This window comes from Dermacentor andersoni, chromosome 2 (assembly GCF_023375885.2).
Source record: "Dermacentor andersoni chromosome 2, qqDerAnde1_hic_scaffold, whole genome shotgun sequence".
Lineage (NCBI taxonomy): Eukaryota > Metazoa > Arthropoda > Arachnida > Ixodida > Ixodidae > Dermacentor > Dermacentor andersoni.
This window is the reverse complement of record NC_092815.1, coordinates 247,824,667-247,847,799: the sequence shown is the minus strand read 5'-3', so window position 1 is coordinate 247,847,799 and position 23,133 is coordinate 247,824,667. Positions and strand designations below refer to the sequence as shown.

At 47.8% G+C, this 23,133-nt stretch overlaps 1 protein-coding gene across 1 annotated transcript; it reads left to right on the top strand.

Moving 5' to 3' along the window:
- Positions 1–4,137: 4,137 nt before the first annotated feature.
- LOC126537766 (piggyBac transposable element-derived protein 4-like) lies at positions 4,138–6,417 on the top strand. The gene is made up of 2 exons (XM_072286313.1): positions 4,138–4,210; positions 4,424–6,417. Exons 1-2 carry the CDS (start codon positions 4,204–4,206, stop codon positions 6,196–6,198), a joined length of 1,782 nt encoding a protein of 593 aa, XP_072142414.1. The 5' UTR covers positions 4,138–4,203; the 3' UTR covers positions 6,199–6,417.
- The last annotated feature ends 16,716 nt before the right edge of the window (positions 6,418–23,133 follow it).

Genomic DNA, 23,133 nt, shown 5'->3' with positions numbered 1-23,133 from the left:
TTCCCTACTCCCAGGCCCACAGATACAGAAGAGTCTGTTCCGAATCTGCGCAATTTGAGCGACACGCGGAGGAACTGAAATCTGCTCTCATACGCCAAAAATATCCTCCAAAAATAGTAGACGATGCCATTGAACACGCCCGCAGCTTAGATCGAGCACAGATAATGGGAGAAAAGGTTAGCAATACCAATACACAATCAGATCCGAACTTGGTCCTCACATACACCACCGGTGCTCCGCGGGTCAATGCCATTCTCACCCGCCATTTCAATATCATGAAATAGAGCATCCGACTCGCTACTATCTTCAAGCAGCCGCCTCGGGTTGTGTATAGATGAAACAAAAATTTAAGGGATTTGTTAGTCAGGGCGAGGACACAGAAATCAAACACGCCCAAGGGCTGTCGACCGTGTGGGAAACCTCGTTGCAAGGTATGCCGTCACACGACAACAGCAGACACGGCTGAAGCATCGAACTCGCCCTTCGTATATAAAATTACCGAAAACCTTGAGTGTGGTTCCAGTAACGTCGTGTACGAAATTCGATGCGAGGTGTGTAAGCAGGAATATATCGGCCAAACAGAGACACCTTTCCGCCTGCGGTTTAACAATCACCGCGCGCATGTGAAAAATCTCCCCAATTTACCCTTCTCCAGGCACGTTCAGCTGCCAGATCACTCCTTTGAACGCGTGAGCGTTGTGCTCTTGCAATCTGGTCTCCAACACACCCGTGCACGCGAGCAGAGAGAATCTTTTTTCATCCATAAATTTGGAACGTACACTAAAGGAATTAATGAGAGTCCGGGGTGGCTGACGTGCCTCCGGGATATGCCGGGAAAGTGCATGGGAAACGCGAATACATGTTCTGTACTCTAAAATTGAGACGCTGGCTATTCACTGCTTGCTCACCCCTCCGCATGCGCCTCAAGGGGACGAGCGGAAAACCAATAAATTCAGTTTCCTGGACCCTGCCACTGAAGTGGTCATTCTGAGTGACCTATTGCCCTTCTTGAAATACGCACGAGCTGACTTGATGTGAGTTGTCTCTTAAACGTTCAAAAACTGGACCACAAGGAGGCTTTTTAACTCGGCTCCCTAAATCTAAGCCCATGGGCGCACTTGCTTTGCGAATCCCACGCATATGGAACTATATTTTTTTTCGCACCGTAGCTGGACCACAGAGTTGCCGGAACGGGCCGTGCCTTGTATATGTGTACTGTGACACTGTGTTTCTTTCCACAAGTTGCCGCTCTTCTGTATTTCTTCTGGGCCCCTTCTCTATTGTGTCCCCCGCCACCCGATTCAACTTGCCTTCTCTCCCGCTACAACGGCAGCCCACGCACTAGTGCTGCGGAGCGACCGTTTTCTCCCTCCTTGCCTCGGGTGCACGGGAACCTAGCTGCCGCTACTTCCCACCCCCCTCACTCTCCGACTTACGTCTCCCTCCTCCTGCGTGCTTTCTTTCTTTTTCTTTCCTTTTTTCTTCTTTTTCTTTTTTCTTCACTGACCTCCTTGGTCTACATACATGTGACTCCGCCTTCCCCTTGCCCTGCATAGCTGCCAAAGGCCGCTGTAAATCTGCCAAAGCGCCGAAAATCAATCACTGTCACAACTGTTCCTCTCGGTTTGATGAATGTAAGAACGACCGGGCACCCGGTCTGGTGTCTTCACTACCAGGGCCGAACTGCCATTTTTTTGCGGTCCACCGATCGAAACTGTCGAAATTAAATACTTGTTCTGTTTACCTTGTAGCACAACTCAAGTTCTATATATATATATATATATATATATATATATATATATATATATATATATATATATATATATATATATATATATATATAAACGTGAAAAAATGGGGTTAACCGAGGGGCCCGATTTTTATTAGTCATCATAAGACGCCAACAAACATTGACACCAAGGACAACATAGGGGAAATTACTTGTGCTCAATAAATGAAACAAAGAAATGATAAATTATTGGCAATTAAAGTGGAAGAAAAAACAACTTGCCGCAGGTGGGAACCGAACCCACAACCTTTGCATTTCGCGTGCGATGCTCTACCAATTGAGCTACCGCGGCGCGGTTTTCCCATCCACTTTCTTGGGTATTTATGTGTCCTAGTAGAATCCTGGGAGTGTTCGCCAGCGCCACCACTCACAGGCCTTGGCGGCGGACGTGGAACGTCCTTTTTGCCGCAGGCGTCACGAGAGCGTGATCTTTTTGGGTGACGGCAATCACTCAATAAACCCACAGATGCTACCTGAAAGCATCAATGTTGCCAAATTCGAGACCTTCCTTATGTAATAAACGAGAAGAAAGGGGGTTAACCAAGATGCCCGATTTTTATTAGTCATATCATAAGAAGCCAACACTGACATCGAGCACAACATAGGGGAAATTACTTGTGCTTAATAAAGGAAATAAAGAAAGGCTAGATTATTAGAAATGAAATTCGAGGAATATATATATATATATATATATATATATATATATATATATATATATATATATATATATATATATATATATATATATAACATACAGTTCATAAAAAGCAATAAGAAGCATAACGAAAGAAGGCTACTAGATATTCACCTTAAAGAAAAATAGCACCACATTTCAGTGTAGACGACTAATAAGGAAAATATCCTGTACATCTACTTTCTGTTAGAGATTGCATACATATACTAGCTGATATACTTGCCACGTAACAAGAGTCCAAACTCAAGGTAAAAAATTTTCGATGTAGCCAGAATCGCCTCTTCAAGGTCAAATTCCTTAACGCCAGTATACAACAAGTTGGAGAGCTTATTTGCCGGCGTGCGACAGGAAGCAGTACATGGCACGTACAAGAACGCCTCCGTTTAACGCCTTCTTGCTCCAGCGTGTTTGGCGATTTTCTGACATTTTTCTATAATCTTGGCGACCTTGCGAAGGATTGAGCTCTCGACTGAAAATTCAGAAAACTGTCTACCTTAGCTCGCAGCGACAGATTTTGCCGAGGAGGTAGGATAACAGCGATGCCTAACCCAACTTTTCCGCACAGCAAGCGGACGTTTCTTCTCTCTTGGTGCATCTGGATTTCTAACTTCGTGTTATAAGGCATCCTGAGCTCTCTTCGAAAAGAGCTTCTTCTTGAGTTATGAAATGTTTCTCCCTTGACCTCCCTTTTTTTTCTTAGTTATTCACAGCCTGTTCCTTTACCAGTGCCTCCAGCTAGGAGATTCCACAGCCACTCTCACTTTGCGTTTAACGTTCTCTGTTGCTATGTAGCTTACTATACTGGCCAATTCCAATTCCAATTCCTGGTAAGCTTTCCAATTCCTGGTGCGACGCCTGCTACGCCAATGCCGGCGCTCATGATGGTGGTAGCTGGCAGGGCGCCTTTCCTTCTGTGCAGCCGGAGTTGCCAAGCGTGCGATGTCTGCCCAACATGTCGCACCTGCATACAGTTACAACTTCGTCCACGGCGATCTGTCGCAACGCGCGATTTTGCTGTTGCTGTCAATGCTCCACTCGTCGGGAGAAACTTTGAACAAATCATTTGGAGCGTAACTTCGAGGGCACATTGTCCGTCTTGTTGTTTGTGTGCTCCTACGTGATGCCTGTCTAAGCAAAAAGGCTGATATATTTCAAACAGAAACTCACTTACATGTCTATCGGTTAAAATAATATTTTCCTACACTGGAAGTCACAAAGTGTGGTGGAAATCCTGTATTAGTTATCCTTCGTGAGCCACTCGGTGAAATCGCTGATGCAGCATTTTACGAAAAGGCTCAAGCATTGCCGGAGTCATTACGGCGGATGAGTGAGCTAGTCTGCACTCAACATCATTGAAAAATCGGCTCCAGAACAGGAAGTGTTGAGGATCGTCTGTTTGGGATGTAGCATGATGAGCTTAACATTTGTGCGAACACGTGCTGCGTATTTATTTATGCATAGTTAACCCTTTGATGGATGATGGGACACAGAGGTCCCACTTGACGCGCTCACTTTCTTTCTAGATTGAACGCAAAATCAAAACGTATTACGGCATTGAGTGATGTGGCTCCCTCTAAGAGACTTCGAAGAAAACATTCATAGCTGTTTTTTGCACTTAGCAACAGATGGAGCCACAAATTCCGTCAGTTTTGTTTTCTTCAGTTTTTGGATCCACTTCGTGATTTTCTCCTGTTTTCAAAGCTGCGTGAACTGCTACGAGATGCCTGGTAAGTAAGTTTACCTATTTCTTGCACTATAACAATGTTGAGAGAAAAATAAGGGCGCAATAGTTATCATTTTCGGGCAAAAATAATGTTGCATGTATGAATCTTGCGGCAGTGGTCTGTTTTGATGCCCGTAGTGTTAGGCTTAGCGAGTCTAGTGTGTGCGCAAACATGACGCTGGAGCTGAATGCCACGATTTATTTTTTTTTTGCGTAGGAGAACGAAAAAACCTGAGTCGGGAAGAAGCCTTGGAGCTTTATTTTAGTTTACCGGACAAGTCGAATGACAGCGCCGATGAGTACCGCGATAGTTCTGATGAGGAAGACTTTGTGCTTGGAAGTGCTGAGAGCAGCGAAGAGGACGACGTTTCGCCACCTCTGCCTGTTCCCACGACAAGCAAGCGCAAAAAAATTGCGCGCAAGCCTTACTCAGGAAAAAGAACAAAATTAAAAAAAGTCAAGAAGCTCCCTGAAGGGTCAGGTGATGATAATACAGCCAGCCAGTGGGACATGTCCAAATTCATTGCGACGATTCCGACAAATCATAATGCATCTGGATCGCAGAAGATCTTGGAAAGAAGCACTGCCATTGAAGCATTCATGCTTTACTTCGATGAGGACGTGATCAAACATATCGTGGATCAAACAAACTTGTATGCAGCAACAACCAACCGGAAACGATGGACGACACTCACGTGCTTGGAGCTTCGTGCCTACCTTGGAGTCCTCATTTTGATGAGTGTAAATCGCATGCACCACCTGCAAATGTACTGGAGCTCAGACAGCTTATTTCATGTGAAAGAAATCGCCCAAGTGATGACCTACAAACGATTTCAACACATAACAAACTGCCTGCACCTCAACGACAATGAAAAAATGCCCGACTACGGCTCAAAAGATTTTGACCGTGCATACAAAGTTCGGCCATTGATAGAGATGATGAACGAGAGGTTCCAGGCCCACTACTCGCCATCCAGTCACCTCGCTGTCGATGAGAGCATGATTCTGTTCAAAGGCCGCTCAAGCATGAAACAATACATGCCAATGAAACCAAAAATCAAGAGAGGATACAAAGTTTGGTCTCTAGCGGATTCTGAGACGGGCTATCTCCTCAAGTTCCAGCTCTACGAAGGAAAGAGTATGCAGAAGCCAGAAGACAGAACCTTGGGCGAACACGTTGTCCTGACTTTGGCCGATGGTGCCGTCCCTGCTGGCTCGCAGTTATTTTTTGATAATTTCTTCAGCTCCACTAAGCTGCTTCAAGAGCTGCGAGAGAAAGACATCCTTGCTTGTGGCACATTTAGAGTGAACAAGAGGGATCTGCCATCCGAAGTCAAAGTTGACAACAAGCTGGAGCGAGGGTCCTACATTTGGAGGAAGAAGGCTGATGTGGTAGCCTACCAATGGCGAGACTCTAAAAATGTGCACATCATGTCCAACTATCATGACCCAGAAAGCGTTGTGCAGGTCCAGCGAACCCTTCAAAACGGGAAGAGAAAGGAAGTGGACTGTCCATGTGTTGTGAAAGAATACAACGCATGGATGGGAGGGGTTGATAAATTTGACCAGAAAAGGAATGCCTATCCAGCGGACCGCCGTTCAAAGCGCTGGTGGAGCCGTATCTTTTACTTCATTTTGGACGCAGCGGTGGTCAATGCTTTCATTCAAATTTCCTCCATGAGTCCTGTCACCTATCTGCAGTTCCGCCTGATGCTTGGGCGTCTCCTGATTGCCCAAAACACGTTTCGAAAATCGAAAACAACGCTGAAAGCCCACTACAACAAGAAAGGCAAGAAGAATGGGCGCGCAATGAGTGGTGTACCAGATGAACTCCGATTTGCCGGAAATGGTCACCACCCCGTCCTCACTGGGAAACGACTGCGGTGCCGGTGGTGCTCTACAAAGCAGAAGGAAGTGCGCACCAAATACCTCTGCAAAATGTGCAATGTGCCACTATGCGTCACTTGCTTTGGCCCGTTTCACTGCTGCTGACAATTTGACTGAAGTGGATGGTGGGACATACCCTGTCCCACATAGTGAATACATGCTATGTGGTTAGTGGGACATACGCTGTCCCACTTTTTTCTCTTTTGTAAGCAGACAGTTTCCACTCGTGTTTGTTTTGTTTGTAATAAAACTGCCCCAGAAAGCCTCTGGTGATGAAAAATTGCGCCTAAATTACTTGTTCTCGTTGCATCCATCAAAGGGTTAAAATTGTATCGTCCCTCGTTTTACATTGAAGTCGCTGCTGCGACCACAAGTGCAAAAAAAAGAACTTTACCATATGTATGGTTTTCACGGTTTTTAAGAACACTGTAATTTACGAAGCTTATTTTTTTAAGAACATCTAATTCGTTGAAGTACAATCGTATATCGAACTATGCGCGTAAAAGGATACGTATTTATACACTCTGTTTCCCTGATCTTTTTTTTTTATTTTCAGTATTAGCACCTCTTACACTATGCTGCCCGTTTGTTCTTTTTTTTATGCGCCGTTTCGAAAACTCCCATGTATCGACTCTTCCAGCTGAATAATCTCCAAGTGCTATTCGAACGGCTGCCGAATCACCTAATAAAAAGCAAAAGAACGTTTCGTGCTCTCGAGCTTCCGGTTCTTTATCTGCTCGTTCTAAAATACACTCCGCTAGCCTGCTTATAGTAAACAAAATAATCGAGGAGGGGGTGGGTAGAACAATCACAAATAAAAAATCTCGCTGCTCGCCCATTTTCGTGAAGTTGTGACGTTGACCGCCAAATGTATCGTCTCTTGTTTTCTCCTCTTTCTGTCACTAGATGGGTGCATGCACTTGCTCAACTTTGCACTTCTGTGTGTATAGAAATGGTTTCCAGGTCATAAAGCCCGATGGCTCCGTCCATTATTAAACCTCTAAAACATATCTAATCTATTCCCAAAGGAATGAATGGCGGCCCATTTTAATGTTTGCTAATATATAAACGACAATATTGTATAAATGGAAGTGCGCTCTAATTGTACTCTGTTCCGTTCTGAGTGTTCACTCACCGCTTTATATTATTATACTCCTAGGACTTCACGCACCGGAAAGCGGAGGTGTCGGGGAAACCATCAATATACTAGAAAACTGTGCCCAACGAACAATGAAGCTCAGCACTCCGGCACGAAGGAGGACAACTCAAAGGCGTTCCTTATTAGGCGCACAGTGTACGTACACCTCCACGTAAAGCTCCAAGTCTTAGGGAAGGTCAATATCGAACGCACGAAATCGGTGGTCTTACAACAAGCTGTAGGACTTCGCATGCGCACAGGACACGGCAAATTGCTAGCCCTACATATGCACAACACACTCGAAGAACTCTTAGAATCTAGAAATCTAGAATACGAGACTCACACAAAGCTCTAACTGCAGAAACATGCTCAAAAACTCGACATAAACGACGCATCACAGTATGGCATAAAGGTAACCTTTCCCACGATATCGTTACGCATCTAAGAGTACCCCTTATACCTAGGAACATGCATCCCAAACACAACAAGTAAAGACGGCAATAACCTGCTAAAGGTATGTAGAAAATATTTCAAGACTCAGTAGGTGGCCTACGTCGACACGGCAGAGCACATAGCCCACGGCATTATATCTATAGTAATACAGTGGCAGTACATGTATATGGTGACGCCAAAGTACACGGCTCGATTCCCACCGACAACGACGAAGTAGCATAGCACAGGGACCGGATATTTCATTATCAATAGCTTCCATACAAGCCAAATACGCGATCAGCAACGCCAAAGCCACCGTTCGCGGGTGGGCACCCGGCTCTCTCTTCTCTCCCCGGAAGCGTGGTGGCTCACGCGGCGGCTCGGGGACTTGCACGTCGAGCCAGTAGCAGTCTCCACTAGCGTCGAAAGGGGATCGCGTGGATGACTTCAAAGAAATCACGACTCACTTATTTCGAAGGGTCCCGAATCGCCCAGCGTACCAAACACTTACTAAGCAACAACCGCTGGCCTGGCCCCTCCTTCATACTTAAATCAAAACGTGCCTCCACCCGGCGGCCTAGAGCCGCTACTACACACGCCAGCGCTCGCACAGAACTAAATTATGTAACACTCGTCAGCTCGTCCACGGAGGACCAACTCTGGGGCGTCCAGCTGGCCGAGGTCGCCGCCGGAGACGAAGGGCTAATGAGTGCCGTTTAGGCTTGGTATTGTACCCCTAACCTGCTGAACAATATCCAGAGCTAATCCCTCTCTCTCACTCTTAACTATTATGTAGGTACTCATAGTCGTTTTTTTCTGTGCCCCCACCCATTAGAGTAGCATAGCCTCTGTGACTTTAACGTTCTTTTTTGCTGTGTTTCTTACTATACCAGCCGCATATTTGCTGGTAAGCTTCCTAGTTTCTAGTGCGAGGCCTCCTACACCGCTGTCGGTGCTCATGATGCTAGCGTTCTCAGATGACTGGTAGCTGCGAGGGCACTGTTCCTCCTGTGCAGCAGGAGTTGCCAAGAGTGCTACGTCGTGCAACATGTCGCACCCGCATACAGTTACGGAGCCGCTGATGCGACTACAAGTGCAAAAAAACTTTACCATTCGTCTGGTTTCCACGGTCTTTAAAAGCACTGTCATTCACGAAGCTTATTTCTTGAGAAAATCAATTTGGTTGAAGGACAATCGTATATCGAAGTATGCGCATAAACGGATACGTATTTATACGCTATATTTTCCGTGGTCTTTTTTTATTTTCAGTATCAGCACGTCTTATACTATGCTGCCGGTTTGTTCTTTTTTTCACGCGCCTTTCCGAAAACTAAAGTGTATCGATTCTTGCTGCTTTATAATCTCCAAGTGCTATTTGAACGGCTGCCGAATCGCATCATAAGCAGCAAATGAACGCTTCGTGGGTTCGCGGTTCCCATTCTTTATCTACTCGTTCTAAAATGCGCTCCGCTGGCCTGCTAACAGTAAACAATGCCATCGAGGAGGGGGCGGGTAGAACGAGTACAAATGAAAAATCTCGCTGCTCGCCCATTTTCGTGAAGTCGTGACGTTGGCCGCCAAACGTATCATTTCTTGCTATCTGCTCCTTCTGTCGCTAGATGATTGCATGCACTTCCTCAACATTGTACTTCTGTGCGTATAGAGATGGTTTGAAGGTCATAAAGCTCGATGGTTCATTCCGTTACTAAAACTCTGAAACATATCAAATCTATTCCCAAAGGCCTGAATCGCGGGCCATTTTATTGTTTCCTAATATATAAACGACAATATTGTATAAATGGAAATGCGCTCTAATTGTACTCAGTTTCGTTGCGAGTGTTCACTCAATGTTTTATATTCGATGATCATTTAAGAAAAGTAAATGTTTCTGGCTATTACGAACGGCAATTATATTTTGTTCTAGGCAATGTTTGTATCGTGCAAGGCCATCGCTTACTTAATTTGATGTTAACGTATTACTTAATTTGATGTTAACTACAGCCGCTAAATGTGGACTCATTTTTTTTTTTTTTGCAGTGTCTATCAACTCAATTTCTACAACGCTTACCGAATGTGGCATGTGAAAAGGCGATCATAATGACGTTTTATTTTATTTTTCATCTTTCTCAGAAGTGTAGACTGACAGGCGAAAATAGGGGCGCTGATGTTTTAAATTATTCAGTAAGCACTACACAAAATAAACGTTAAGAAATAGGAGGCAGCGGTAAGAGAACGAGAACAGAAGGTGAGGCAGGGGGGGGGTTCGACACATGCACCGGCCGGTAACACAAGTGACGTCACCGTTGGGTCAACGCACCTTATACGTGAGCGTTGTGAGATGCCTGGTGGCTGCCAGGGCGCTGTCTTTTCTGCGCGGCAGGAGTTGCTTTGCGGGTTGCGTCGAGCCACGTCGCATCGTCGTTAATATCAGAATGCCATCATGGCAGTTCAAACGCAACGCTAACCGTTGCTGTCACTTTCAGTGCTTCGCCTCGGGGCAAAATAGGTAATTATGATACGAAACCGTCAAATGGCGCCCTGAGTGACTATCGTCTGCAACAGAAAATGGTGCCTGAATTGGCATTTCCGTTGGCTTCGACGTTACGTCACGAGCTGCGCCTCGAGGGAGGACAGTGGAGGACCAAAGGCAAAGAAACCCCGCGGCCGCGATAGCGCGCCAGATGTTGCGTGAGGCAACAGCTAGGGAGTCTCCGCGACGTCACGTGACCATCCTCTCACTGTCGGCGCGAGCGCTCCTCGACGAAATAGAGCCAACGCCTCCAAGACAACAGGCCCGTGCACTCTGTTTAGTGACGCATGCTACTTGGACCGAAACTTCGACTGCCTAACCCGGCGTGCCGAAAGTGGTGACTTCAGTATTACCGTAGCTTATACTCCGGAGCATTCCCATTAGATTCCATGGCAGTCGGGCAAGGTTGCATGACATCATAAGTCGAAGTGCACAGGCCTTGTTCTATGTAGGAGGCTTTGGCAGAGCGGGTGAAAGAGAAAAACATGGTGGCGTTGCGTGAAGGGGAAGCGCACCACCGCGTTGGCGGCAGGTGGCGTTGGTAGCTCAGGCTGCTGCTGCCTACTGGCTCGGACAGCACGTTCCGCTGCGGCACACTATTAGCAGCGCAGAACTCGAAGGACCGCTCAGCGTGGTCCAATAAGGCATCGATGCTTTCGCATTCGCGACTCCATAGAACTGATGAGGTGTCTTCGCACTTTTCTTCCTTCTTGATTCTTGCCTGGGTTAAAAATAAATTTTGGGGATTTACTTGCCAGACCTACAATATTGTTATGAGGCATGCCGTAGTCGGGGTCCACGGATTATTATCGATCACCCGGGTGTTTTAGCACGCAACAATAAGTCTACGTTCACGAGCCTTCTGACATTTAGTCATTAAGCCCTGACCATATTTTGGCCGCAGTTAACTGGATCAAACCAGCGACCTCTACAAAAGCAGCCTTGACAACGTTTTAATAAAATACTCACCGTTGTCGTAATATTTTTCTACGGTGAAGAAGCAAAACCAAATAATTAGTCATATAAAATTTATTGCTTACAGGTATTACGTGCACCGGTGTGCAAGCTATGCTGACATTTATACAGTATGATGGAGACTTTAAGTGGTGGGGGTAAGCTGAAAAAAAACAAGAACATGAACGGAACAACCATTTTCGAAATCAGTCACAATTCATAGTAAAAGTCACTCGAACATCGCTTATATACGACATATGCGTCAATGCACAATTTACGACGCCTTCTGGCAATTCGTGCAGCGGTTCTTCCTTTTTTGCGATAAGAACTTTCTATTTGTATGGTCACGTACGCAGCAGCCGGTGCGTTGCTCCCTAATCCAAGTCAATCCGTCGATGCGCATAGAAATGACGGGTTCTGGATTTGTTTTGCTTCTTAATTCTTATTGTTGCTGTTTTTTTTTTTTTTTTGCAATGGTGAAAACAAGCGCGGGTACTCGCGAGCTTTGTGGTAAGCTTGGTAAGCTCACAACGTATTTAGGGCACCGTAAAATATATATATATATATATATATATATATATATATATATAGAGAGAGAGAGAGAGAGAGAACTATCAGTCATAGCTCTCGTAGTATAGCCCTCTGGGCCGTTTCCTTCTTTTTCTTTTTTCTTTCGAAAGTAGTCCTATTAGGTTTATTATAATTACACGAAGGTATTTCGCCCTCGTCAGCAGCAGTCCTTGAGATTGTTATTCTGGCGGCTAGCTTCCCACGCTATGCGTGCCGCCATCGCACCTGGTTAAGCTTCTCCTAGACGCTAGAGTTACACTATGTCCGCGCAACCTTGAGCGATCGGAAAGCGCGTTTTCCCCTCTTGGCCGGCGGAGAAGGGAGGCTTTGTGTCCGGCCCACAGAGCCCCCCCCCCCCCCCCCTATCTCAGTAAGGTGCCTGGTGGTGGTCCCGTGCAGACGATGACCTCTCGGTGAGCGCATACTTCCCCCTCATCTTTTAAGAGGTTCAATACTTACAAACATTTGTCTCGCAAACCATATTTATTTCAAGGGAATTTTCCACGTCTCAATAATTTCTCTCGTCGTATTCGAGTTCTGATTGCCGTGTTATAGTTTGTTAACGAAGCTTTCCCTCAAGTCTAAATATTTTAAGGCAGTTTGTCGGGTGCGTACCATGGCCACGTACGCTTATATCGCCTTCCGTTTCTCTACCACGGGTGCGCTTTAAAACCACGGCACTGCAATTTTGCTTCAGAGACTTTCCTTTCCATCCTTCTTCGCCTCCCTTAAACTGGCTCTCTCAACTACTACACTCAGAGACAAAGCAACAGCGCGCGCATTAGATCCCATAGATGAATTGAATATTTACAATTATTATTAGGGTTATATCTATATTCGAGTGCTGATAGCGGTGCTATCGTTTGTTACCGAAGCTTTCCCTCAAGTCTAAATATTTTAAGGCAGTTTGTCGTATGCGTATCATGGCCACGCACGCTTATATCGCCTTCCGTTTCTCTACCACGGGTGCGCTTTAAAACCACGGCGCTGCAATTTTGCTTCAGAGACTTTCCTTTCCTTCCTTCTTCTCCGCCCTTAAACTGGCTCTCATAACTACTACACGCAGAGACAAAGCAACAGCGCGCGCATTAGATCCCATAGATGAGATCAATATTTACAATTATTATTAGGGTTATAACTATATTCGAGTGCTGATAGCGGTGCTATCGTTTGTTACCGAAGCTTTCCCTCAAGTCTAAATATTTTAAGGCAGTTTGTCGGGTGCGTACCATGGCCACGTACGCTTATATCGCCTTCCGTTTCTCTACCACGGGTGCGCTTTAAAACCACGGCACTGCAATTTTGCTTCAGAGACTTTCCTTTCCATCCTTCTTCGCCTCCCTTAAACTGGCTCTCTCAACTACTACACTCAGAGACAAAGCAACAGCGCGCGCATTAGATCCCATAGATGAATTGAATATTTACAATTATTATTAGGGTTATATCTATATTCGAGTGCTGATAGCGGTGCTATCGTTTGTTACCGAAGCTTTCCCTCAAGTCTAAATATTTTAAGGCAGTTTGTCGTATGCGTATCATGGCCACGCACGCTTATATCGCCTTCCGTTTCTCTACCACGGGTGCGCTTTAAAACCACGGCGCTGCAATTTTGCTTCAGAGACTTTCCTTTCCTTCCTTCTTCTCCGCCCTTAAACTGGCTCTCATAACTACTACACGCAGAGACAAAGCAACAGCGCGCGCATTAGATCCCATAGATGAGATCAATATTTACAATTATTATTAGGGTTATAACTATATTCGAGTGCTGATAGCGGTGCTATCGTTTGTTACCGAAGCTTTCCCTCAAGTCTAAATATTTTAAGGCAGTTTGTCGGGTGCGTATCATGGCTACGCACGCTTATATCGCCCTCCGTTTCTCTACCACGGGTGCGCTTTAAAACCACGGCGCTGCAGTTTTTTTTTTTTTTGCTTTCCTCTCCTTCGTTCTTCTCCGCCCTTAAACTGGCTCTCTTAACTACTACACGCAGATACAAAGCAACAGCGCGCGCATGCAATCCCATAGATGAGATGAATATATATATATATATATATATATATATATATATATATATATATATATATATATATATAGAGAGAGAGAGAGAGAGAACTATCAGTCATAGCTCTCGTAGTATAGCCCTCGGGGCCGTTTCCTTTTTTTTCTTTTTTCTTTCGAAAGTAGTCCTATTAGGTTTATTATAATTACATGAAGGTATTTCGCCCTCGTCAGCAGCAGTCCATGAGATTGTTATTCTGGCGGCTAGCTTCCCACGCTATGCGTGCCGCCATCGCACCTGGTTAAGCTTCTCCTAGACGCTAGAGTTACACTATGTCCGCTGTTGTAATCTCAGCGCTGGTGCCCGTTGCTGCAAATGGGTCGCAAGCCCCAAGGGTAGCGTTGGCCTGGCGGCCTGGGGCACAACTGGAAGCATCCGAAGGTCCCGGCAAAGCATGAGTCGACTGGTAACAGAACAACTTGTTTATTCTAACATCGCAAAAGAGCGGGCGGTCAGGTCGACCGAAGTGGAGAGACGGGAGAGCACGTAACTCAACGGAAGAAATCGGAGCCTCTCCCTTGGCGTCCGGGGGCAGCTGCTCTTATACTCTCGGAGTTGAGGGCAAGAGGAAGGCCTCGTGACGAGACCACGTGACGGCGGGCACGGACAGGCTGAGAGACACGTTGAGACGAGTGTAGTGACGCATCCGCCAAGCCGGCGCCTGTCAGACCTCCTCGCTTCACACTTGGGGAGCTCCTCTCCCCGGCTGCCGCGCTTTGACAAGCGTGGGCACACACACACACCCACGCACACACGAAGACACGTGGCACTGAAACACGCCTGGACGCGCTTGGCGGGGAGGCTTTGCGGGAGCTCCGAACGGGCCAAAATGTCCGCCGCTTTGAACGAAGCCCCGGCGTCCGTTGCATCCGCGCCGGCTATACCGCGCGTCGTAGGCGAAACGTAACAGACCGCCCCGCCGGGGGAAGGAGATCCCGATGGTCAGGGGACTGCATCCGCTGTCCGGAGGGATGTCGCTTGATGATGCTCATAACCGAAGTCGGTCGTCCTTCGGCGTTTCTTGAGCGCAGCGCACAGAGAAGGCCTCGTTCTCTCGTTCAGGTTCACACAGGACACTGCAAAGTGACTTCGGGAGAGTTGACATTTTTGTTCTCGTTCCCGGCAAGCGTTAGAACTACGCCGAAACTCAACCGCTCAGTCAGCAAGCACGGCACAACCCTCACTAAGCCCTGCCAGGCTCTTTCCCCTTTTATACTACTGCCTAGTTCCTTACAGTAGTTTAGCAGCACTCAGAACGCGTCCACAAATTGGAAAATTGCACTAGAAAGCACGTCATCACTTTGAAACACTAAACAAAAGCAATATGTTAAAAATCCTGCCTCAGGAAGAAAAACATCAGTAACAAACAACTCTGAGGCTGATTCCTACGTTAGGGGCTTCGACTTAAGCCATCGGCGTTACCGTTGAGACTCCCCTTTTTGTAACGCACCTCAAAGGAATGTTGTTGCAAAGCGAGGCTCCAGCGCAGGAGGCGGCCATTTGTGGAAGAGATGGTCTGCAGCCATTGGAGAGGGCAGTGATCCGTCTCGAAGCATGCGAAGCGGAGATCGCAGCGAGCGACCGTACACTAGCTCAGCTGGCGAAAACCCCGTAGCTGCATGCGGCGCTGTCCTCAATGCCAACATCACCCCAGGCAGACACAGCTCCCAGTCAGTTTGTTGTTCAAAACACAATGCTCTCAACACGCGCTTCATGACGGAGTGGAGCTTCTCAACGGAATTCGACTGTGGGTGGTACACTGAGCTGTGTAACAGCTTTACCCCGCACCTTTCGAGAAAGGCTGTCGTCAAAGCGCTAGGAAACACTGTGCCCTGATCTGATTGGATTTCCGCAGGAAAACCAACTCGCGCCAATATGGACAGTAGTGAATTGACTATCTCAACTGAGCTGAGTTCTTTAAGCGGCACTGCTTCAGGGAACTTTGTCGCTGGCCAGATCACAGTCAAAATGTGTCTGTATCCCGTGGCTGTTACCGGCAGAGGTCCCACTGTATCAATAACGAGCCGTCTGAAAGGCTCCGTAATGATAGGTACCAACTTCAACGGCGCCCTCGATTTGTCCCCTGGTTTGCCCACCCGCTGACAGGTGTCACATGTCTTCACAAAGTGGTCTGCGTCCCGAAAACACCCTGGCCAATAGTACTCTTGCAAGAGACGGTCCTTAGTTTTCTTAACTCCTAGGTGTCCGGACCACGAACCCCCATGCGACAAGCGCAACGGATCCTGACGGTAGCACTGAGGCACGATTAGCTGATCGAACTCCACTCCCCTGCGGTCTAGATACTTCCGGTAGAGGACCCCACCTCTTTCCACAAAACGAGCATTTTTCTTGGCGATACCTTTCTTGGCAATGCAGCGTATGTTTTCTAGGCTGCCATCCTTCTTTTGCTCGGCTATCAAAGCCGACCGGCTGACTTTTAGCAACCTATTAAGTCCGTCTGACGTAGGCGCGATGAGCAAATCTGCAGATAGCTCTTCTAACTTTCCCGCATCGGGAATTTCCTCTCCAGTATCTGGTGCCTTTAACGCTACAGGCTCAATTTTATTCAGTTCGGGCGTGCTCTGAATATCAGCTTGCTGCGCCTCTGGCCCTTTCTCATCGTTCGACAACGTCGGCCCCGCAACTACCGCCTTTGCAGCGAGCTCCCGAACCTTTGATCTGGTTAAGGCCTGAACGCTAGCCTCACCAAACAAAAGCGCCTTCTCGCGCAGGAGGTGATCGGACCAGTTCGAAAATAGGTACGGGTACTGGGGGGGCAGCACAGATGACACTGTGGCCTCCGTCTCAAGCGCTCCGAAAGGTCCTTCAATAAGCACTTTTGCTACGGGCAGACACACGCTATGAGCTTCCACGGCTTGCTTGATCCATGCGCACTCGCCCGTGAACATATCGGGTTCTACGTAAGAGGGGTGAACTACATCCATTGTAGCTGCGGAATCGCGAAGCACTCGGCACTCTTTCCCGTTCACGAGGAGGTCTCGCATGTAAGGCTCGAGAAGCTTCATGTTCTCGTCAGTGCTGCATAATGACAAAAACACGACTTTTGTTTTTGTTTCTGGACACTGCGCCGAAAAGTGACCCGGCTTCTGGCACGTATAACACACGCGCGCTTGCCTCATCTCGAACCGCTTTCTGCGTTCGGCTTCGGCTGCCGCCGTCTCCTTACGTTTGGTCGGACTGCTTTCACTCGCCTCCGCACTACGTGTGTTCCCCTTTGCTCTCATAGGCGTGAACTTCGGCCTCTCAAACTTGGAGCCAAATTCACCCTTCTGACCGTCCTTAGCTCCGCGAGCCCGACGCGTCACAAACTCCTCGGCTAGCTCAGCGGCTTTAGCAACCGTACTAACGTCTGGCCTATCCAAGACCCAGTACCGCACGTTCTCAGGTAACCGACTATAAAACTGTTCTAGCCCGAAACACTGCAGAACTTTCTCGTGGTCACCAAACGCTTTCTCTTCTTTGAGCCACGCCTGCATGTTTGACATAAGCCTGTAGGCAAACTCTGTATATGACTCACTTCTGCCTTTCTCATTTTCCCGAAACTTCCGACGGAAAGCCTCCGCTGACAGCCTGTACTTTTTTAGCAGACTCGATTTCACTTTGTCGAAATCCTCTGCCTCCTCTCTCTTCAAGCGAGCGACTACATCGGCCGCCTCGCCGGGTAACAAAGTGAGCAAGCGCTGTGTCCACGTTTCCCGAGAGAACCCCTGCTTCTCGCACGTTCGCTCAAAGTTAACCAGGAACAAACCAATGTCCTCTCCAAGCTTAAACGGCCGCATCAGGTAAGTCATTTTGAACAATACTCGTTCTCCTGCACCGTGTGCCTGACTTGTATTGCGAGCGCGTTCCACCTATACCTCGAGACGCTTCATTTCCAAAGCGTGTTCGCGCTCTTCTTTTTCTTTCTGCTCTTTTCGTTCGCGCTCCTGTTTCTCTTTTTGCTCTCTAAGTTCGCGCTCCTGTCTCTCTTTTTGCTCTTTAAGTTCGAGCTCATGTCTTTCTTTTTGCTCTTTAAGTTCGCGCTCCTGTCTTTTGGCCCGCTCCTCAATGGTCTCAAGGCATTCCGACAGCTCGTCATCCTCAGCCTCTAACTCAAGAATAGCCCTCAGCAGTTCTGGTTTTCTGAGTTTGTCTGAGACATCCAGACCCAACTCTCTTGCAAGCTCCAGCAATATCGGTTTGCGCAACGACTTCAAATCCATGGCTGCTCTGAATGCTGCTTTCTCTACTGCCTTCTATTGTCTTGCCGCAAACTAACCCGGCAGCAACGACAACCACAATTACCAGCTCTGTTTCTGACACTAACAAAAGCCTGGCAAAACTCAGAAGAAGAAAGTCCGGCACTCACCAAACCTCGCAGCCAAGAATTCAGCGCAGTCGTTCCGCTGCAGGCAACCAGTCATCACACAGGGCTCGTTGCACTGTTCCCGGATGGTCGTTGTGCTGCTCAGCATACAGTCAACTGCATATCTTCGCTGCTGGCCTCCGTTGTCGCGATCTCACCGCTGGCAGACAGTTGTTGTAATCTCAGCGCTGACGCCCGTTGTTGCAAATGGGTCGCAAGCCCCAAGGGTAGCGCTGGCCTGGCGGCCTGGGGCACAACTGGAAGCATCCGAAGGTCCCGGCAAAGCATGAGTCGACTGGTAACAGAACAACTTGTTTATTCTAACATCGCAAAAGAGCGGGCGGTCAGGTCGACCGAAGTGGAGAGACGGGAGAGCACGTAACTCAACGGAAGAAATCGGAGCCTCTCCCTTGGCGTCCGGGGGCAGCTGCTCTTATACTCTCGGAGTTGAGGGCAAGAGGAAGGCCTCGTGACGAGACCACGTGACGGCGGGCACGGACAGGCTGAGAGACACGTTGAGACGAGTGTAGTGACGCATCCGCCAAGCCGGCGCCTGTCAGACCTCCTCGCTTCACACTTGGGGAGCTCCTCTCCCCGGCTGCCGCGCTTTGACAAGCGTGGGCACACACACACACCCACGCACACACGAAGACACGTGGCACTGAAACACGCCTGGACGCGCTTGGCGGGGAGGCTTTGCGGGAGCTCCGAACGGGCCAAAATGTCCGCCGCTTTGAACGAAGCCCCGGCGTCCGTTGCATCCGCGCCGGCTATACTGCGCGTCGTAGGCGAAACGTAACACCACGCAACCTTGAGCGATCGGAAAGCGCGTTTTCCCCTCTTGGCCGGCGTAGAAGGGAGGCTTTGTGTCCGGCGCGCAGAGCCCCCCCCCCCCATCTCAGTAAGGTGCGTGGTGGTGGTCCCGTGCAGTCGATGACCTCTCGGTGAGCGCATACTTCCCCCTCATCTTTTAAGAGGTTCAATACTTACAAACATTTGTCTCGCAAACCATATTTATTTCAAGGGAATTTTCCTCGTTTCAATAATTTCTCTCGTCGTATTCGAGTTCTGATTGCCGTGTTATAGTTTGTTAACGAAGCTTTCCTTCAAGTCTAAATATTTTAAGGCAGTTTGTCGGGTGCGTACCATGGCCACGTACGCTTATATCGCCTTCCGTTTCTCTACCACGGGTGCGCTTTAAAACCACGGCGCTGCAATTTTGCTTCAGAGACTTTCCTTTCCATCCTTCTTCGCCTCCCTTAAACTGGCTCTCTCAACTACTACACGCAGAGACAAAGCAACAGCGCGCGCATTAGATCCCATAGATGAATTGAATATTTACAATTATTATTAGGGTTATATCTATATTCGAGTGCTGATAGCGGTGCTATCGTTTGTTACCGAAGCTTTCCCTCAAGTCTAAATATTTTAAGGCAGTTTGTCGTGTGCGTATCATGGCAACGCACGCTTATATCGCCGTCCGTTTCTCTACCACGGGTGCGCTTTAAAACCACGGCGCTGCAGTTTTTTTTCCCTTTCCTCTCCTTCCTTCATCTCCGCCCTTAAACTGGCTCTCTTAACCACTACACGCAGAGACAAAGCAACAGCGCGCGCATGCAATCCCATAGATGAGATGAATATATATATATATATATATATATATATATATATATATAGAGAGAGAGAGAGAGAGAGAGAGAGAGAACTATCAGTCATAGCTCTCGTAGTATAGCCCTCGGGGCCGTTTCCTTTTTTCTTTTTTTTCTTTTTTCTTTCAAAAGTAGTCCTATTAGGTTTATTATAATTACACGAAGGTATGTCGCCCTCGTCAGCAGCAGTCCATGAGATTGTTATTCTGGCGGCTAGCTTCCCACGCTATGCGTGCCGCCGTCGCACCTGGTTAAGCTTCTCCTAGACGCTAGAGTTACACTATGTCCGCGCAACCTTGAGCGATCGGAAAGCGCGTTTTCCCCTCTTGGCCGGCGTAGAAGGGAGGCTTTGTGTCCGGCCCGGAGAGCCCCCCCCCCCCCCCCCCCCCCCATCTCAGTAAGGTGCCTGGTAGTGGTCCCGTGCAGTCGATCACCTCTCGGTGAGCGCATACTTCCCCCTCATCTTTTAAGAGGTTCAATACTTACAAACATTTGTCTCGCAAACCATATTTATTTCAAGGAGAGAGAGAGAGAAAAACATTTATTGAATTATAAAATGGAATTCTCGCGGATCGAGGTCTTCTCTTCTTCACGCTGTCTTCTCGTCGAAGGGAAGCCTCTTCAGCACGGGTGGTCCCTCAGTCCAGGGCTCCACTGAGTTTGGCCGCGTCCCTAGCGTGCTCCACCATCCTTCTTTGGACGGCGAGTTCGCAGCTGACGAGCCGGCTCTCCCAATGCTCCGCACTCGGGGGTTTATGATCGCGGAATGCGTCGTTTCGTTCGCACTCCCAAGTTATGTGATAGAGTGTGGGTGTAGCCCCGCACCAGGGGCAGGTGTCCCTATACTGCGTTGGGAACATCTTGTTGAATATGAAAAGGTTGGGGAAGGTGTTTGTCTGGAGCCTACGCCAGCCCGTTGCTTCCTCCTTCGTCAGCGCTTGATGGGGCGGTGGGTACTTGAATCTAGTCCCCCTGTAGTGTTGCAGTAATTCCGAATAACTGTCACTGAGGATCCCGGCGTAACTAGCGCGGTACTCCTGCTGCTGCCCAGCCCGGAATCTATTAGCTCGAGCTAGACCGTCCGCCGCCTCGTTACCCCTTATGCACTCGTGTCCAGGTATCCAGATCAGATTGTGTTTGATTTTCGCCTCCTCCGAGGGGTTACCCCCTCTGAGGATCCTAAGGGCAGTTTTGCATATTCTGCCCCTCATGTAGTTGCGACAAGTCTCTTTCGAGTCTGTGAGAATATTTAGCGATTTATTCTCCCTATATCCTTGCATCGCCGCCAGCGCCACGGCGATTTCCTCGGCTTCAGCTACGCTCCGTATCTCGGCCGAGATGCACGAGACAAGCTTTTCCTCCTTGTTCATTACTACCGCGATGGCCTTTGCCTCGCTTCCTATTAAGCTTATGCTCGCGTCCGTGAAGAGAGTGTTCTCTTCTCTAGCCACTGTCTTTTCTATGTATTCGGCCCTAGCTTTCCTTCTGCCTTCGTGGAGCCTGGAATCCATGTTCTTCGGTATAGGCTTTACATTAAAGGTTTTCCTAATTCCCGCCGGTACGTCCTCGTACCGGTTGACGTCTCCTATTTCGAAGCCCAGCCTACCGATCAGGTTTCGCCCCGTGTAGGTCCCCGTTAGTCTTCTCATTTGCGCTTTCCGCTGTGCTTCGAATTTTCCACGTCTCAATAATTTCTCTCGTCGTATTCGAGTTCTGATTGCCGTGTTATAGCTTGTTAACGAAGCTTTCCCTCAAGTCTAAATATTTTAAGGCAGTTTGTCGGGTGCGTACCACGGCCACGTACGCTTATATCGCCTTCCGTTTCTCTACCACGGGTGCGCTTTAAAACCACGGCGCTGCAATTTCGCTTCAGCGACTTTCCTTTCCATCCTTCTTCGCCTCCCTTAAACTGGCTCTCTCAACTACTCCACGCAGAGACAAAGCAACAGCGCGCGCATTAGATCCCATAGATGAGATGAATATTTACAATTATTATTAGGGTTATAGTTATATCCGAGTGCTGAATACCATGCTATCGTTTGTTAACGAAGCTTTCCCTCAAGTCTAAATATTTTAAGGCAGTTTGTCGTGTGCGTATCATGGCCACGCACGCTTATATCGCCTTCCGTTTCTCTACCACCGGTGCGCTTTAAAACCACGGCGCTGCAATTTTGCTTCAGAGACTTTCCTTTCCTTCCTTCTTCTCCGCCCTTAAACTGGCTCTCTTAACTACTACACGCAGAGACAAAGCAACAGCGCGCGCATTAGATCCCATAGATGAGATGAATATTTACAATTATTATTAGGGTTATAACTATATTCGAGTGCTGATAGCGGTGCTATCGTTTGTTACCGAAGCTTTCCCTCAAGTCTAAATATTTTAAGGCAGTTTGTCGTGTGCGTATCATGGCTACGCACGCTTATATCGCCTTCCGTTTCTCTACCACGGGTGCGCTTTAAAACCACGGCGCTGCAGTTTTTGCTTTTCTCTTCTTTCTTCTTCTCCGCCCTTAAACTGGCTCTCTTAACTGTACTACACGCAGAGACAAAGAAACAGCGCGCGCATGCAATCCCATAGATGAGATGAATATATATATATATATATATATATATATATATTTATAGAGAGAGAGAGAGAGAGAGAGAGAGAGAACTATCAGTCATAGCTCTCGTAGTATAGCCCTCTGGGCCGTTTCCTTTTTTTCTTTTTTCTTTCGAAAGTAGTCCTATTAGGTTTATTATAATTACACGAAGGTATTTCGCCCTCGTCAGCAGCAGTCCTTGAGATTGTTATTCTGGCGGCTAGCTTCCCACGCTATGCGTGCCGCCATCGCACCTGGTTAAGCTTCTCCTAGACGCTAGAGTTCAACTATGTCCGCGCAACCTTGAGCGATCGGAAAGCGCGTTTTCCCCTCTTGGCCGGCGGAGAAGGGAGGCTTTGCGTCCGGCCCGCAGAGCCCCCCCCCCCCCCATCTCAGTAAGGTGCCTGGTGGTGGTCCCGTGCAGACGATGACCTCTCGGTGAGCGCATACTTCCCCCTCATCTTTTAAGAGGTTCAATACTTACAAACATTTGTCTCGCAAACCATATTTATTTCAAGGGAATTTTCCACGTCTCAATAATTTCTCTCGTCGTATTCGAGTGCTGATTGCTGTGTTATAGTTTGTAAACGAAGCTTTCCCTCAAGTCCAAATATTTTAAGGCAGTTTTCCTAGTCTCTAAAGCCGCTCGAGCTCGTTCTTCTACTCGGGCAGCCATTTTTCCAGGAAAGTATGCCTTCCAACCACTATCGTTCCAACAACCGACTATCGCACAACATGAGGCCCTTTCCTTGTAAGTGTGAG